General features: G+C 34.6%; 1 protein-coding gene across 2 annotated transcripts in view; it reads left to right on the forward strand.

Annotated features, from left to right (window-relative positions):
• Positions 1-16,898, forward strand: part of NETO2 (neuropilin and tolloid like 2) — a 55,956-nt gene that overhangs the window by 13,509 nt on the left and 25,549 nt on the right. The window contains exons 3-6 of one of the 2 annotated variants that reach the window (XM_030299452.1): positions 1,558-1,698; positions 2,369-2,617; positions 6,410-6,433; positions 6,537-6,664. In XM_030299452.1, coding sequence (XP_030155312.1) covers positions 1,558-1,698; positions 2,369-2,617; positions 6,410-6,433; positions 6,537-6,664 — 542 coding nt within the window. Of the gene's footprint in view, positions 1-1,557; positions 1,699-2,368; positions 2,618-6,409; positions 6,455-6,536; positions 6,665-16,898 lie in introns of both variants that reach the window. The other variant, XM_030299451.1, reaches the window with a different exon arrangement.

Here is a 16,898-nt window from a genome sequence, read left to right on the forward strand (position 1 = left end):
CTAAACTGGGAACTGGAAAACTTTTCCTTTAAAGAGCCAGATAGTTAATATTTAAAACTTTACAGCCTTACAGTCTCAGAAGCAACTATACACTTTTGCTCTTGTAGTGTGAAAGTAGCTATGGATGGTAGGCATGTGAGTGGAAAAGGATGTCTTCCATTGTGATCTTTATTTACAGAAACAGGGCACAGGCCATTTATAGCTCTCTTCATTAAACTTTCTATTAATTTTTCATTTCTTTTATTTTTAGAAGCTTTTTGTTTTCCAAATATTCTTAAAGTATTCTTGTTCTTATAGATATACTCTCTTTCTCTAAGGAGATTAAATGTTTGTGTGTGTGTGTTTTTGTTTGTTTTTTGTTTTTTTTACATCTTTGTTTCCTCAGCTTTGCTTTCTTTTTTTTTTTTATTCATTTTTCATATTAGAGGATTTCCTCAAATATGGTGATCCCTGAATGTCCACTTATTTATGAGAAGAGCACTAAAATCTAATCATTAGCTGTCTGCAAGTGTAGGAAAGACTTGTTAACTGTGGCCCTCACTGGTGAGTGACCCAACACTGGGGAATTCCTGAGTCTGCATTCTTGCTTGGGTCTCGATTTCTTTGGAGTGTTTAGAGTCCTTAGAGAGGAAGCTTTCCATTTCCTGCTTAGAAGCTTTAAGGGAGTTGAGCAGGGGAAGAGGCTGGGAATGCCATCCACTGTGTTAACATTCCTGAGTCTCTTTGTTTGCAGGTTGGTCTTGTCACCGTCAGCTGTTCCTGGTGCTTCCTAATGTAGTAACCCTGCTTTTATCTTCTGCAAAGGAATAACCTCATTTTCTGATGTGATAGAGTAGCAGCTACCTGGTTTTGTGAAGTAGGGGAGAGTATTAGAAATCAGATTGATTCTAAATAGACCTTTACCCAAGCCTCATATTTTTAAAAAGCACAATTTTACCACCACCTGTCAACCCCTGTCCTGCTTCCAGAGATATCAGGCACTGCCAGTTGTTATTGCACCTACGTTTAGACCTCTTTAAAGGTTTATTTATGCCCTTAAAACATCCTTTACTGTTAAGTGGAGTTTGAGGATAGAGAACTAAATGCATGTGTTTAATCTACAGTTTTCAACCAAAATCCTTTGTAATCTTTGGATCCTATTTGGCTTTTGTGTTAAACTAAATATAGAGGCACCATAGTAGAGATAAACCCCTGGGATCCTTTTATTTTTATTTTTATTTTTATGTCAGAACTGAATTTTATAGAGTTGTACTGATTTATCAGATTCTCCCACACGGTTTTGCCCTTGTAAAATCTAAGCATTTTATTTCCCTGCTCTCCTACAGGGTAAACTTGTCCTCTAGCAGCAAGTTCTTCTCACCAGCACAGCATACGATCTTACCTTTCTCTCACTTCACTGTGTTGTTTTTTGTGCTAAACTTAGTGGTGGTTCTTGCAAAATTATATACAGTATATGTGTAACATTTAGTGAGCAAATGTGTAGTTAAATTGTGGGGAAAAGAGAATACTATTCTCTTTTGCTGTAATTCATGTTTTAAATGTGATTTTTTCCCTAAGATGGACAAAATATTGGAATCAAGCATGTTCCTGCAACCCAGTGTGGCATTTGGGTTCGAACCAGCAATGGAGGTCATTTTGCTTCACCAAATTATCCTGACTCTTATCCACCAAACAAGGAGTGTATCTACATTTTGGAAGGTATCTGACCAATTTCTATCTTTTAATGGATGAATTTTTACTTTTTTATAAAACTAAGTTACATAGGTAAGATGCCCAGTTTGAGCCAGTTTGAACAAAATCTAAAAACATGTATTTGAATTAAACTCTAGTAATTATAAATATTTCTGAGTACTGAACACATTAACAAACACATTAACAAACACATTAACAATTAAAAAATTGAAATTTATAGGAATTTTGAATCTCTTAAAATATAATTCAACCAGATGTGTTGGTATATATGAGAAACTTCTCTGTTAAGACTTAAATTTACTGGCATCTCTTATCATGCTTTATGCAAACTTATGTCCATAGTTACATTAGTTCATTTCTTCTGTTTTTCTATTCATTGTATATTGTATCTCATGAACTCAGCATTAGCTTTTCTACTGTAATTTTAATTAAATACATTTAACTAATTTAATGAACAGCATATGCCAAAGGGAAAGATTGCTACAGTTCTACAAAGTAGCATTGCTACTATTGATATAAAATATAAGATCAATTATGAATTTTATACATAACAATCCTCATTATGATGCTCCTCTGTGAAATAGTAGGTAGTTGTTTTGCTTTCCCCACTTTTGTCAGGACATTTATTACTTTTCTTTGTTTGTGTTGCCCTGATTTGCTTGCTCTTATTTTCTAGCTGCTCCACGTCAAAGAATAGAGTTGACCTTTGATGAACATTATTATATAGAACCATCATTTGAATGTCGGTTTGACCACTTGGAAGTTCGAGATGGGCCATTTGGTTTCTCTCCACTTATAGATCGATATTGTGGTGTGAAAAGCCCTCCACTAATTAGATCAACGGGGAGGTTTATGTGGATTAAGTTTAGTTCTGATGAAGAACTTGAAGGACTGGGATTTCGAGCAAAATATTCATTTATTCCAGGTAATGAAGTTATCTTTTCAGTGGGTCTCACTCTGGTTTTAGAATCTTGTGTATATAAAAGAGAATTTAGTCAAGTTAATCAAATTAAGGTTTTAAAAAAATTAACAAGGCCAGAGGGAAATCACTCTGTGAATAAATAAACCCAAAAATTGGAAATAGAACTATATCACTTGAATTTGAAGCATTTCATAGATGGTAACACATTTTTCTTAGATTTATTTATGTTTTATAGTGTTTATCAAGGGTGAAAAATCAAGATAAATACACTTTAAAAATAATACAGCAAATTGTCTTAATTTCATAATCCTTACCAAAAATTATTTTGGCAGCTTTTTGCATTGGAATGATTGAATTAACCCCTCATTTGAATAAGTAGTCTCTAAGAAGTATTGAGCAATAGAAAAAATATTGCTCTGCACTTGGAGGTGAAAAGATCTGGGTTTGAATCCTGTCTCTGCTACCTAATAGCTGTAAGACTTTAGGCACAGTTGTGCCTGACGGTTGCTATTTGTCAAATGGGAGTACCTGATGTATTAGTTCCCTAAGGCTGCCTTAACTAATTAACTACAAATTTAGCAGCTGAAAACAGTGGAATTTTATTCTCTTGAGTTCTGGAGGGCAGAAAACCCAGGAGCGCCACCTTTTTTCCGGGACCTCTAGGGGAGAATCCATTCCTCACCTCTTGTAGCTTCTGGGGGCTGCCCCAGCGTTCCTGGATTTGTGGCCACATCGCTCCAGTCCCTGCCTCCATGTTCACATCACCCTCTGTTCTCAAAATCCTTAACTTAGTCACGTCTTTTGTAATATTCAACTTTTTTTTTTTTTAACCACATAAAGTAATATTATCAGGTTCTGAGGATTCAAATTAGGGTCTCCATTCAACCCACTCCACCAGTCTTCCCTATCCTGTGGTATGTATAAACACTGTGAGAATTGTAAAGCCTCTCTGGTGTAAAACCATGCATATCCCTAATACGGAAACACAAAGATCTACAAGTTATTGCTCCTGTCTTCAAACAACTTAGAGACTGAAACAATGAAAAAGTAACATCAATTATATAATCTTTTTGCTTTTATGTTTTTTGTAAGAAATTTGTTAATTAAAAAACACATATATCTAAATGAAAAAATATCCATAATCTTACCATCTTCTATATAAAAAACCACTGTTAACAATTTGGTATGTATCCCTTTAGATATTTTTCTGTATCTCTTTTTGTCTTACATAACTGAGACCATGTATCTATATTACCTGCTTTTTTTGCCTAAACAACATAATCAACTTTTTTTTTTCTTGTCAGTAAACATTATGGGAATTTTTAAGCATTGTTTCAATATTTATGTTCTCAATACCAAAAGGATAACATTTTTAGAAAGTAAAATTTACCTCTAGACTTTTATTTTTTAGGACAGTTTTAGGTTCCCAGCAAAACTAAGCAGGAAGTACAGAGTTACCATATACCTCCAACCCCGCACAAACACAGCTGCCTCCATAATCAATATCCTGCTCCTTGAGTGGTCCATTTGTTACAGTCAGTGAACCCACACTGACACAACATCACCCAAAGTTCATAGTTTACATTGATTAGGTTCACTCTTGGTGTTGGGTATTCTGTGTGTTTAGACAATTGTATGACAATGTGTGTCTACCATTTCAGTATCATACCAAGTATTCCCACTGCCCTAAAAATCCTCTGTGCTCTGCCTATTCATTCCTCCCCCTAGCTCTTGGCAAGCACTGATCTTTACTGTCTCCATAGTTTTGTCCTTTCCAGAATTTAAAATAATTTTAAATAATTACAGAGTTATCAAACTTAATTTGAAAGTTCATATAGGACCTATATACACCAAACTGCCAGAATGAAAAAACTGCTAGTTTAAAACATCTCAGAATCTTTAAATAGCCTGCAAAACCTATTTCAATCACAGTTTATTGTATTTAGCTGGATGCTCAATTCTTGTTAAAATTGATTTTTATTACAGATACTTTATGCATGGTTACCATATTGAAAAAAAAAAAGTAGGGGAGAAACTTTTAGCTTGAGTATACATCTCAGACTTTTCTTTTTTAACTTAATAAACTAAATCAACCTTGCTGAAAGGGGTCAGTGACATTTCAGCTCTTTTGCAGAGAAATATCAAAGACAAATTTAATTAAACAGCATTGGAGTAAAAAGTCATAGGTACTACCTGCCAGATGAATCAGAGTTTCTTCATATGTAGGCAAGAATTCTAGAATTTTGTCATTATTGCATTAAAATTTCCAGAATTATCCCAGTTGCTACTTCCAGGAAGTAGCAATACATTAAGAGCCCTCTGCCTCAACAAATATCACCAATAGCTTAAAGAATTCCATTTAAAACATACTAATTTCTCATTAGTAGTAGTAGTCATCTTCTTGATTTTATTGATCCCTATTGAAAAATTTATTTTATAAATATGATTTTAAATACCTAGACACAACCATAATTAGCCAATTATGCATTACCTATTTATTTTGATATTTTTTTCTTCAGTGGCAAACTGTGGCATCCTTACCCACATTATAAAGGCAACATGGTGGTAGGGTAAGAAAAATTGTCTGGAGAATTGCAATCTAGTCCTGACTTTGCCATTATATATATGGTCTAAGAAAATCATTATCTCTCTCATTCAGTTTCCTCATCTATAAAATAGAATATTACATAGTTTTCCTGATGTTGCTATAATTAGCATAGTGGGTGTAGAAATTCTGAAGTACTATAAAATGCAAACGTAAGGTAATACACTCTAGAAATCCTACACATTTTCTTCTAATTTGTCTATATTTTAGCCATAATCCATATAAAATTGCTCTCATGATACATAAACTAATAGAAAAAGAGCTACTTTTCTTTAAAGTGAGAATCTTTACATGTTAAAAAGCCTGATTTTTAATATTTAAAAACAGTATTTTTTTTGTTTCAGTTTGTAAAGATTTGATTCATATTTAAGATTTTTTAAGCCTTTTTGACACCAAAATATCGTTACTTCAGTTAATTGGTTTAGTTCATAAAAACAAATACCCGACCAGTTAACTTTAATCAGTTATTTGATATATGCTGTTGGTTCTCAGTCTTCTATGAACTACTTCATAGGGCAGAATACCCTGTATATCAGCTAGTCATTTTTTCCCTGCCATTTTGAAAACACAGCTCACTAGCTACTTCTTTGTATATGTGTTGAATTACAAATAACTTATAAAATTCACAATTTTAATCCTTTTTAAGTGTACAAGTACATGTCAAGTACATTTATTACAATGTTGTGCAGTGGTCACCACTATCCATTTCCAGAACTGTTTTGTTAACCCACGCTGGAACTCTGTATCCATTAAACACTAACTGTCCATTCCCCCTTTCCTCCAGCTTCTGGTACTTACTGTCTCCATGAATTTGACTAATCTAGGATTCTCACGGTTCATCCATGTTGTAGTTGGTGTCAGAATTTCATTTCTTTGTTAGGCTGAATAATACTCCACTCATCCCTCAGTGGACTAGCTATCACAATTGACAGAGAGTTCTGAGTTTTCAGGTGGCATAAATAAGTTATTCATGATGGGATCAGAAGTATAAATATTAGCATTTTAAAAAACATTGCTCCTATAAACAAACACCTAAGCATGCCCAGAAACAGTGATCTGTAATCTATACCAATGAAAGCTTTCTCTTGCTTTGCTATTAAATTAGCATTAGGTAGAACTTAAGACATTAAGCCTTAAAGTAACTCTAAACTATCTCAGTGCCAATGACTTTCTTCTTTTTTCTGTTACAGATCCAGACTTTACTTACCTAGGAGGTATTTTAAATCCCATCCCAGGTTTAGTATATCACCTCTTTTTCCTCATGGCATTTTGATCAGTCTTATTTTCCTTTGAACATCATTCAACTTTTCTTTCTAGATTGCCAGTTTGAGCTCTCGGGAGCTGATGGAATAGTGCGTTCTAGTCAGGTAGAACAAGAAGAGAAAACAAAACCTGGCCAAGCAGTTGATTGCATATGGACAATTAAAGCTACTCCAAAAGCCAAGGTATTATTATGTACTGAGTCACTTTAGAAAAGAACGTAACAAGACATTGAATTGCATAATATATTTTTTTGATTCCTGCAAATACTTACTATTGTATAAACTGATACTACAAGTTTTTAAAAATTGATTTTATTGCAATCAGATTGGGCATCACAGCATTATTATAGTTAAGTAAACTACAATATAAATTCAGGAATATCACACAAATTTTGAGATTCTTAAAATCTGTGTATTCCTAAGTGGAAAGTACAAGTGTTGATCCATACGATCATAGATTCTTTAAAAAAATGTTATAAGGAGGAAAAATAGACCTCAAGAGGTTGAAGTGTCTTATCAAGGTTCTCAGAGTTGGTCATAGTGTCAAAACCAAAACACAAATATAGTCAGTCTCAGTTCTGTGTTCTTTCTTTCCATGCTGTCTTGTGCTAATGATGTAGCACTATGATTGGAAAGTACCACAGGGAAGGATGTTTTTAAATAACTCTGACAGATTGAGATTGGTTGCTAACTACTTTTGCAAAAAAGCTTTTAATTTATACTTCTAGGAATATTCACAGTTAAAATTATATTTAATGTGGATACATGTGAAAAGAGAGGGTGAGGATAAGAGAACAAACCTTTAAAGAATTATGAAAATCAAATTTAGAGTTAAGGTAATATGATGGATTAGATTATATGAAAACTTACCTGTTACAAAACACCTAGAAATATTGGGTAAAATATAACAGATACTCTTTTAAAAGCATAGGTAAGATTTCCAAAGATAATTCTTAATGGACTAGAAATGAAGAGAGATAACTATAAACCAGAGTAATAAACTGAAAACTGAAATCGATGGTACAAATGCCTCTTGCTGATTTCAGTACACTCTGACTATTCACCGGAAGACATGCCAGGAGCTTGGTGTTAACGGCCACGGTGAGACAGAAAAGGCCTGGGGTTTGTGTTTGTGAGATCCCTCACATAAAGCTGGAACTCTCAAAGAGAGATAATTGCTATGAAGTGGTAGATTAGAAAAAAAACTTCCACTAACATAGGTTGATAATGAAGAAGCTTATCTTTCCAGGCTCAGTCTCAGGGATAAGGCTGGGGTCTCCCCTAAAATTTTTACCTAGAAACCTGTTTATATTAGAGGTTGGGATGTATATAATTTACATTCCATGCCCAATCCAGGAACCAATTAGTCTAAAAATTAACAAAATGGTCCTGACCTCAAATAACCTTTTTATAGACACCGGGCAAAAATAAATACAAAATAACCATGGAGGCTACAGGATTGCCACCAGTAAAATACCGCTGAAGGCATGCTCACAACCCAAAATTAGAAAACAAGTAGAGATTGGGTGGTGCAGTTGGTTAAGCATCCAACTTCTGCGGAGGTCATGATCTCATTGTTCATGAGTTTGAGCCCTGCATTGGGCTCCATGCTCACAGCTCAGAGCCTGGAGCCTGCTTGGGATTCTGTGTCTCCCTCTCTCTCTGCCCCTCCCCTGCCTGTATTCTGTCTCTCTCTCAAAAATAAACATTAAAAAAAAAAAAAAAAACACATAAGCAGACAACTCACCACAAGTGAATTAGCAGACATAACAGCAAGGAGTTTCTTAGATCCCTAAGAACATAAGTGTTTTAAGTATCTTATAAGAAGGAATCAAAAAGATGAGAAAGAAAAATGACCAAGTACACTTTTAAAATAACCAAGTAAAACTTCTTGAAGTAAAAGGTATAGTTATTAAAGGATAGATCTGAGAAAATTGCCCAGGGGGTGGGGTAGTGGCAGTTTATCAAGAAAATGTTAAAGCTGGGGCACCTGGGTGGCTCAGTAAGTTCATCCGACTTTGGCTCAGTTCATGATCTCATGGTTCATGAGTTCAAGCCCCATGCCAGGCTGTAGCTTGGAACCTACTTCCAATTCTCTATCTCCCTCTCTTTCTGCCCTCCCCTGCTCATGCTCGCTCTCTCTCTCTCTCTCAAAAATAAATAAACCAAAGAAAGAAAAAGAAAAGAAGATGTTCAATCTGACAAAAAACATTGACACAAAGTGATGCCCAAAGCAAGAAAAAAGTTTTAATTGACACCTACTTACATTGGCCACCATAGACAATGAGACATCTTTAAAACAACTAGAGATAAAAGAGATATCAGAATCCTTAACAGCAAAATAGAAGCCAGAAGATACTAATGTCCTTAAAGTGCTAAGAAAAAAATAACTGCCAAGCTAAAATTCTAAAATTCAGTACTCAACTATCATTTAAGAATATGGGCAAAATTAAAATATCTCTGAGCACAAATAATAAATGGACCAAATACTACAGTTAAAATCTAAGTGTATCCTGTTTTAGGATAACTATGGAAAATTTTGAAATAACAAAAATAGAAAAGAAATAGCACAAATACCAAAAGATATCTGATATAGCTATTAAAATACAAATCAAGAATGTCACCAATTTGCAAGGAAGGTAATAATTTTAAATTTTATCTATTAATATGGCCTCAAAATGTACAAAACATGAATTGATAGTTGCTGAGCAAAACTGACAGATCCACAGTTATAGTGGGTAATTAATTTCACCTCTCAGTAATTAAGCATACAAAAAAATTAGTAAGGCTCAGAAGATTTAAATAATGCAGTATGCCTGATAAGACATGGTACTTTACTTTCAACATCCAGAAAATAAGCATTTTCTACAAGCATGCGTGAGACATTTATAAAATCTGATCCATACGCTAAAACTAAAAACAGAAGTCTGAAATATGTACCAGTGCTTAGTTTCATGCAGAGCATCCTCTGACAAAAATACACATAAATTGGGAACCAGTAACCAAAAGATACCTTTAAAACCCTTATGTTTAGAAATTTAATAATATGCCAGCTAGTATTTAATAGGTCACAGAAGAAATCAGGACATAAATTTAAACAGATTTAAAACTCAGTAATATTGAAAATACTACATATCAAAATGTGTGGTATGCAGCTAAAAGTACTTTAAGGGAGTTTTATAAATGCTTATTTTAGAAGAAGAAAAAGATTTAAATTTAATAAGCTAAGATTCAACTCAAGAAGTTAGAAGAATGACCAGAGGAATCCAAAGAAACGGTAATAATGAAAGCAGAAATAAACAGTATTTTAAAACAAAGTTATAAAAAGAATCAACAAAACCAAAAGCTGGCCATTTGTAAAAGATTACTATAGACACACCTCTGCCAAGATTGATTTAGAAAAAAAGACCTAAATAATATTTAGAAATGGAAACAGTCATGAATCAACTACAGCAGAGATTAAAAACCATCATAAGACAAACTATGAAGAAGATCTGCTAAACAACAACAACAAAAAACCTGAGTGTTTCTTAAATAAATGACAAGGCAGGTAAAACACAGCAGTAGAATCTACACATTAAAAGAGATATAAAAGTCAAATGAACTTGTGTATTCAAGCAAACTGTAAAAGAAGGAAACATTAAAAGACATAAGTCTGAACACTGGTATTTGATAATGAAGAATTTGGTTTGATAATAGTACTGAGATTATTTTTTAAGTGGTCAATAGCAATACACCTAGAACTGTTGACCTGTGAATCTCTCTGGGATTTGTCTCAGTATGTGAGAGGCAGAAGTGGGAGGGGTATTACAGTTCAAGCAAGACTGGCTGAATTAACAACTTAGGAGATGGGGCATGAGTTTAGGATACTATTTTGTCTGCTTTTGCACATTTGAAATTTTCCATAATCAAACTGTTTTAGACTAGAAGATGATACTAAGAGTAATTCTTTGCTGATAAATTTGCAAACCGTCTAAATGGACAGTTTCCTGAAACATATGTGTGTACATATGTATTTACATACATATATATGTTTACCAAAATTAATTAAATAGAAAACCTGAATAAATCTTACCAAATTATCAAAATTGATTTTTTACTTAAAATAGGTAAACAGAAAAATTGGTCGGGGTGCCTGGGTGGCTTAGTTGGTTAAGTGTCCAACTTCAGCTCAGATCATGATCTCACAGTTTGTGAGTTTGAGCCCCACTTTGGGCTCTGCGCTGACAGCACGGGGCCTGCTTGGGATTTCTCTCCCTTTCTCTCTAAATAAATAAATAAACCAAAAGAAAAAAGAAAAATTGGTCACGTTAGATTTTACCAAATAGTCAAGGAACAAGTTACATAATAAAAATTGAAGAAAAAAGAACATTCCCCCAGCCTGTTCTATCAGAGCTAAATAGCATGATAGAATTATACACCAGGATTATTTATAATGGTTTTGTTTTAAAAGTCATGACCTAGAAATTGTTGGACAGTTTAATATTAGAAAATCAAATGATATAGTTTCCCATATTAACAGATTAAAGGAGAAAATCCAGTTATATCAATGGATGCAGAGGAAATATTCAGTGAAACTTAAAACCTATTGATAAAAAAACCGTTGGTAAGTCCAGCATAGAAGAATGTCTTCAGCATGATGAAGAGTATCTACCAAAACCCTAATTCAAACGTTGTAATTAATGGTGAAACCTTAGAAGTATTTCCTTTAAAGTCAGGAATAAGTCAGGGATGTCTGTTGTCATTGTTTTATTTGCTAGTGTTCTGAAATCCTGGTTGGGGCATCAAAATGAGAGAAAATTCATCAATTATAAAGATCAACTGCTTTTCTCTACTAAAGCCAAAAGCAGTTAGAAAATCAAACTTTTTAAAGCACTATTTACAATGAGAACAAATCATAAGGTACTAGGAAGCAAATTTTTCAATTGAAATGCATTAAAGAAGCCTACAGAAATGGGGGAGAGAGGGAGATCATTTTCATGGATGTGGAAGATTCAGTATCACAAAAATGTTCATTGTTCTCTAATTTATCAATTTAAAGTAATTCCATTCCAAATCCCAGGAGGGCTTTCTAGGGAAGTTGGCAAGCTAATTCTAGAATTCACATAGAAGAGGAAAGCATTCAGAAGAACCGTAACAGTTTTGAATAAAAACAAGTGGAGATACTTACCCTTCAAGATAAAGTTGTGGCAGTTGGATAGAATGCATTTGTCAGTGGAATATACAAACTAACAAAATTGAATTAAGTATCTAAAGGTAAAACCACATATATGGTGGTTGCCAGAGGGGAGGTGGGTGAGGGAATAGGTAAAGTAGACAAAGGAAATTAAGAGGTACAGACTTCCAGTTATAAAATAAATAAGTCACAGGCATGAAAGGTATAGCATAGGGAATATAGTAATACTGTAATAATGTTTGGTGACTACACTTACTGTGTTGAGCACTGAGTAATGTATAGAATTGTTGAATCACTGTATTGTACTCCTGAAAATATTATAATAAAGTGAGTCAAATGAATTTTTTAGTTTCCCAGTGCATCTAAAAGTTGTTTTACACTGTACTTTGATCTGTTAAGTGTGCAATAGTATTATGTCTAGAACAACAGTGTATGTGCCTTAATTCAAAAATACTGTATTGCTAAAAAATGCTAATAACCAGGATATGAGCTTTCAGTGAATCATAGTCTTTTTGCTGCCTCAATATTGACGGCTGCTGACTGATCAGGGTGGTGGCTGCTGAAGGCTGCGGTGACTGTGACAATTTCTTAAAATAAGACAACAATGAATTTGCTGTGATTGACTCTCCTTTCAAAAATGATTTCTCTGCAGCATGCGATGCTGTTTGGGAGCATTTTACCCACAGTAGAACTTCTTTTAAAATGGAGTCAATCCTCTCAAGCCCTCCCGCTGCTTTATCAACTAAATTCATGTAATATTCTGAATTCTCTGTTCTCATTCCAATAGTCTTCACAGCATCTTCACCGGGAGTACACTCCATCTGAAGAAATCACTTTCTTTGCTCATCCATGAGAAACTTCATCTGTTAGAGTTTTATCATGAGATGGTTGCAATTCAAATACAATAATACCAAAGTTTGAAATAGTGTGAGAATTACCAAGTGTGATCCAGAGAGACAAAAATGAGCAAATGCTGTTGGAAAAATGGCACTGATAGACTTGCTTGATGCAGGGTTGCCAAAAACTTTGAATATGTTAAAAAAAAAATGCAGTATCTGTGAAGCAAGATGAAATAAGGTATGCCTCTCTTTTTGTGGAAAGGCCACTGAGAACAATGGACTGGAACACTACTTGCACACTTCTTTTGTATATATTTTTATAAGTGGATTTTTCTGAAACATCACCCATTAACTAGTTTACTCCATATTGAGTATTCATGGGTTAGGGTGGTCTTTAACATGTTTTCCTTTAACTTTCTTATATCATCTGTTTAGTCATTTAGTTTAACACAATTTTATTTATTTTTTCTTTTAATGTTTATTTTTGAGAGAGAGAGGGACACAGTGTGAGCAGGGGAGGGACAAAAAGAGGGAGACACAGAATCTGAAGCAGGCTTCAGGCTCTGAGCTGTCAGCACAGAGCCTGACACAGGGCTTGAACCCACAGAACAGTGAAAGCATGACCTGAGCTGAAGTCCGACACTTAACTACCTGAGCCACCCTGCTGCCTCAGGAGGTTGAGTGTTGGACTTCAGCTCAGGTCATGCTCTCACCGTTCGTGAGTTCAGGCTCCACATCAGGCTTTGCGTTGACAGCATGGAGCCTGCTTCAGATTTCTCTGTTTCCCTCTCTGTCTGCCCCTCCCCTCCTTGCTCACTCTCTCTCAAAAATAAACATTAGGGGCGCCTGGGTGGCTCAGTCGGTTAAGCGTCCGACTTCGGCTCAGGTCATAATCTCGCGGTCTGTGAGTTCGAGCCCCGCGTCGGGCTCTGTGCTGACAGCTCAGGGCCTGGAGCCTGTTTCAGATTCTATGTCTCCCTCTCTCTGACCCTCCCCTGTTCATGCTCTGTCTCTCCCTGTCTGAAAAATAAATAAAACATTTTAAAAAAATAAATAAATAAAAAAATAAACATTAAAAAATTGTTTTGAAAAAGTAACATTCTCCAATATTCAGTATTCCAAATAACACTCCTAAAAATTTATGAATCTCGAATTATTTCTTCATGAAGTACTTCAAAGACAAGGTCTAAGAAATATTAATTTCTTAAACATTTATTTTTTACCTTTTTAAAAGAGAGTACATGTGCAAGACTGGGAGAGGGGCAAAGGGAGAAAGAATCTTAAGCAGGCTCCACACTCAGTGCAGAGCCTGACACGGGGCTCAATCCCACAACCCTGGGATCATGACCTGAGCCGAAATTAAGGGTCAGACACTCAACTGAGCCACCCAGGCAACCCTAATTTCTTAAACATTTAAATAATTATTAAATATTGTCACATTAAAAAATAAAAACTATTACAGGTATAGAGGAAGCCTCATCTGTTCCCTTTAGCTTTCCTACATACCCTGAGTTCGAGTTTTATAATTTCTATACAATTTTGTATTTTCATATTTATGTACTATAAAAATATATACTATTCTGTATATTTTTAAATTTTTTATCAATTGTAGAAATAAATCACCGTTCTCTTTTTAGACATTTAATTTGCTTTCACATTTTAATATATTAAATAATACTGCTATAAACTTTTTTGTATTTTCATTATGCCCATGTATGATGACTTCATTTGGTTATATAGCTAGAAGTGTAGTTTTGTGTTGTAGGACATGACCATCTTTAGCTTTACCAGAGCATGCCAAAGGCTGCCAAAGTGTTAGTGGCAATTTATTCTTTTAAGAGTATTTTCATTACTCAATCCTTGCTGACACTTGGTCATATCAAGAAACATACAGTCAAATTTTTTGACAGATGCTTAGAGTCATTTGACAGCCACCATAATCAAGAACCATTCCATTACCCCAATGAAATTATCTTGGTCTCTTCCTTTGCAGTCAAAACCCGTCTTTAATCTCGATCCCTGGCAACTAATTATCTTTTATTGTTCTATAGTTTTACCATTTCCAAACGTCCTATAATTAGAATCACACAGTATGTATGAGTCTGAATTCTTTTGTTTAGTATGATGCGCTTGAGATTCTTCTGTTATTGCATGTACCAGTAGTTCATTTCTTTTATTGATGAACAGATTTTATGATGTGGATATACTATAGTTTATTCTTAACAGCTGAAGAACATGGGGACTGTTTCCAGTTTTTTTTATTATTGATAAAACTTCTATACACATTTCTGTACAGGCTGTTTTGTGTAGACACGTTTTTAATTTTTCTGGATATTCATCCAGGAGACTGCTGATTCACATGGTAGCTTTATAAGAAACCAGCAAGCTGTTTTCCAGAGTGGTTATATTGTTTTGCGTTTCTTTCCACAAGGAATGTTACCAGATTTTCAATTGCTCTACGTAAGTTCTAAGCACTTGGTATTATCAGCTGTTTTTTTTTTTTTATAGTTACTCTAATGAAGATATAATGCTATGGGTTTTAATTTGCAAATTTGCAATGTCTAAATCTTTAGTGGTGTTGGCTATGCCCATTTTAAGATTGAGTAGTTTTCTTACTATTCACTTTTGAGTTCTGGGTTAAGTCTTTTGGCAAGTGATATACAAATATTTTCTCTCAGTTGGTGGCTCTTTTTACTCAACAGTGTCTTTCACAGAGAAAAAGTTTAATGCAGTCAAATTATTCATTTTTTAATGAATTTTCCTTTAATGTATCTAAGAACTCTTTGCCTGCCCCAAAGTCATAATTTTTTTCCTATATTTACGTCTGAAAGTTATATAATTTTATATTTTTATGACCCATTTTGAGTTAATTTTTGTATAAGGTATTGTGTATAGCCCAAGGTTTGTTTTCTTTTTCTCTTTCTTTCTTTCTTTCTTTCTTTCTTTCTTTTTTTTCTTTCTTTCTTTCTTCTTTCTTTCTTTCTTCTTTCTTTCTTTCTTTCTTTCTTTCTTTCTTTCTTTCTTTCTTTCTTTCTTTCTTTCTCTTTCTTTCTCTTTCTTTCGCTTATGGATGTCTGACTTTTCCAGCACCATTTGTTGAAGACTATCCTTTCTCCATTATTGCTTTTGTACCTCCGTTAAAAGAATAATAATAACTTCATTTGTAAGAATCTATTTCTGGGCTCTGTTCTGTTTCATGGATCTGTGTGTCTATCCTTTTGTCAGTTCCACACTGTTTTGATTATTGGAGCTTCAAAGTCTACACTCTGGCACTCTACAGCTTCCAGTATGGTGCTGAATGGGAGTTACCTTGTTATTGATTTTGAGGGGGAAAGCATTCAGGTTTTCACCATTAAGTATGGTGTGAGCTCTGGGTTTTTGTAGATACCCTTTACCAGATTACAGAAGTTCTGCTGTTTTTCTAAGATTTTCATCATGAATGGATGTTGATTAACAGATTAAAGTGATCATGTATCTTCTCTCTTTTAGTCTGTTTATAATGGAGACTTATATTGATTCTTCATAATTTAAACCAGCCTTGGATACCTGGGATGAACCATATTTGGTTGTGATTATGTAAAAGTATTACCATTTTTCTATGTTGCTGGATTAGATTAGCTAATATTTTATTGAGGATTTTTGCATCTATTTTCTGGAGTGATGGTTCTGATACCATTTCCAACTGTGGGCTTTTTTCCCTTATACCACCAAGCAATTCTCAGACACCAACTGGGTGTCCAGTGATTCAACTCAGTTCTGACAGTATCTACCCTGAGATGGCATCAGATTCCTAAGGTTAGGGGCTCAGTCCCACAAGTCTGGCCTCCACTTCAGATGCCATTCTTATATCCAGGTTGTCACCTGTGCTTCTGACCAACTGGTTATAAATCAGAGGTTTCTATGAGCCCCTTCTTGAGTTTGATTAATTTGCTAGAGCCACTTAGAAAACTCAGGAAACCAGTTTGCTTACTTAAGTTGCCAGTTAATTACAGAGCATATTAAAGGATAAGAATCAACAGCTAGATGAAAAAATACAGGTGAGGTCCTGAACAAAGGAGCTTCTGTACCCATGGAGTATGGGGTTTAGCACAATGGCATATGGAAACATTCTGGTTCACCAACTTGAAAGCTCTTGAAACCTTTTCCTTTTGAGTTTTTTTATGGAGGCCTTATTACATAAGCATGGCTAATTAAATCATCGGCTGTCAGCCCTGGCCCTCTCTTCTCCCTAGAAGTTGGGGTGGAACTGAAAGTGTAAACCCTCAATTCATGGTTATTTACCCCAGTGACCAGCCCCCATCTTTTGGGGATTTCCAAAAGTTACCTCACTAACATAAATAATTGTTGAAAGACACCCATTTCAACTTTATGGCTCTAGAACATTTTCAGGAACTGAGGACAA

This window comes from Lynx canadensis, chromosome E2 (genome assembly GCF_007474595.2).
Source record: "Lynx canadensis isolate LIC74 chromosome E2, mLynCan4.pri.v2, whole genome shotgun sequence".
NCBI classification, from domain to species: domain Eukaryota; kingdom Metazoa; phylum Chordata; class Mammalia; order Carnivora; family Felidae; genus Lynx; species Lynx canadensis.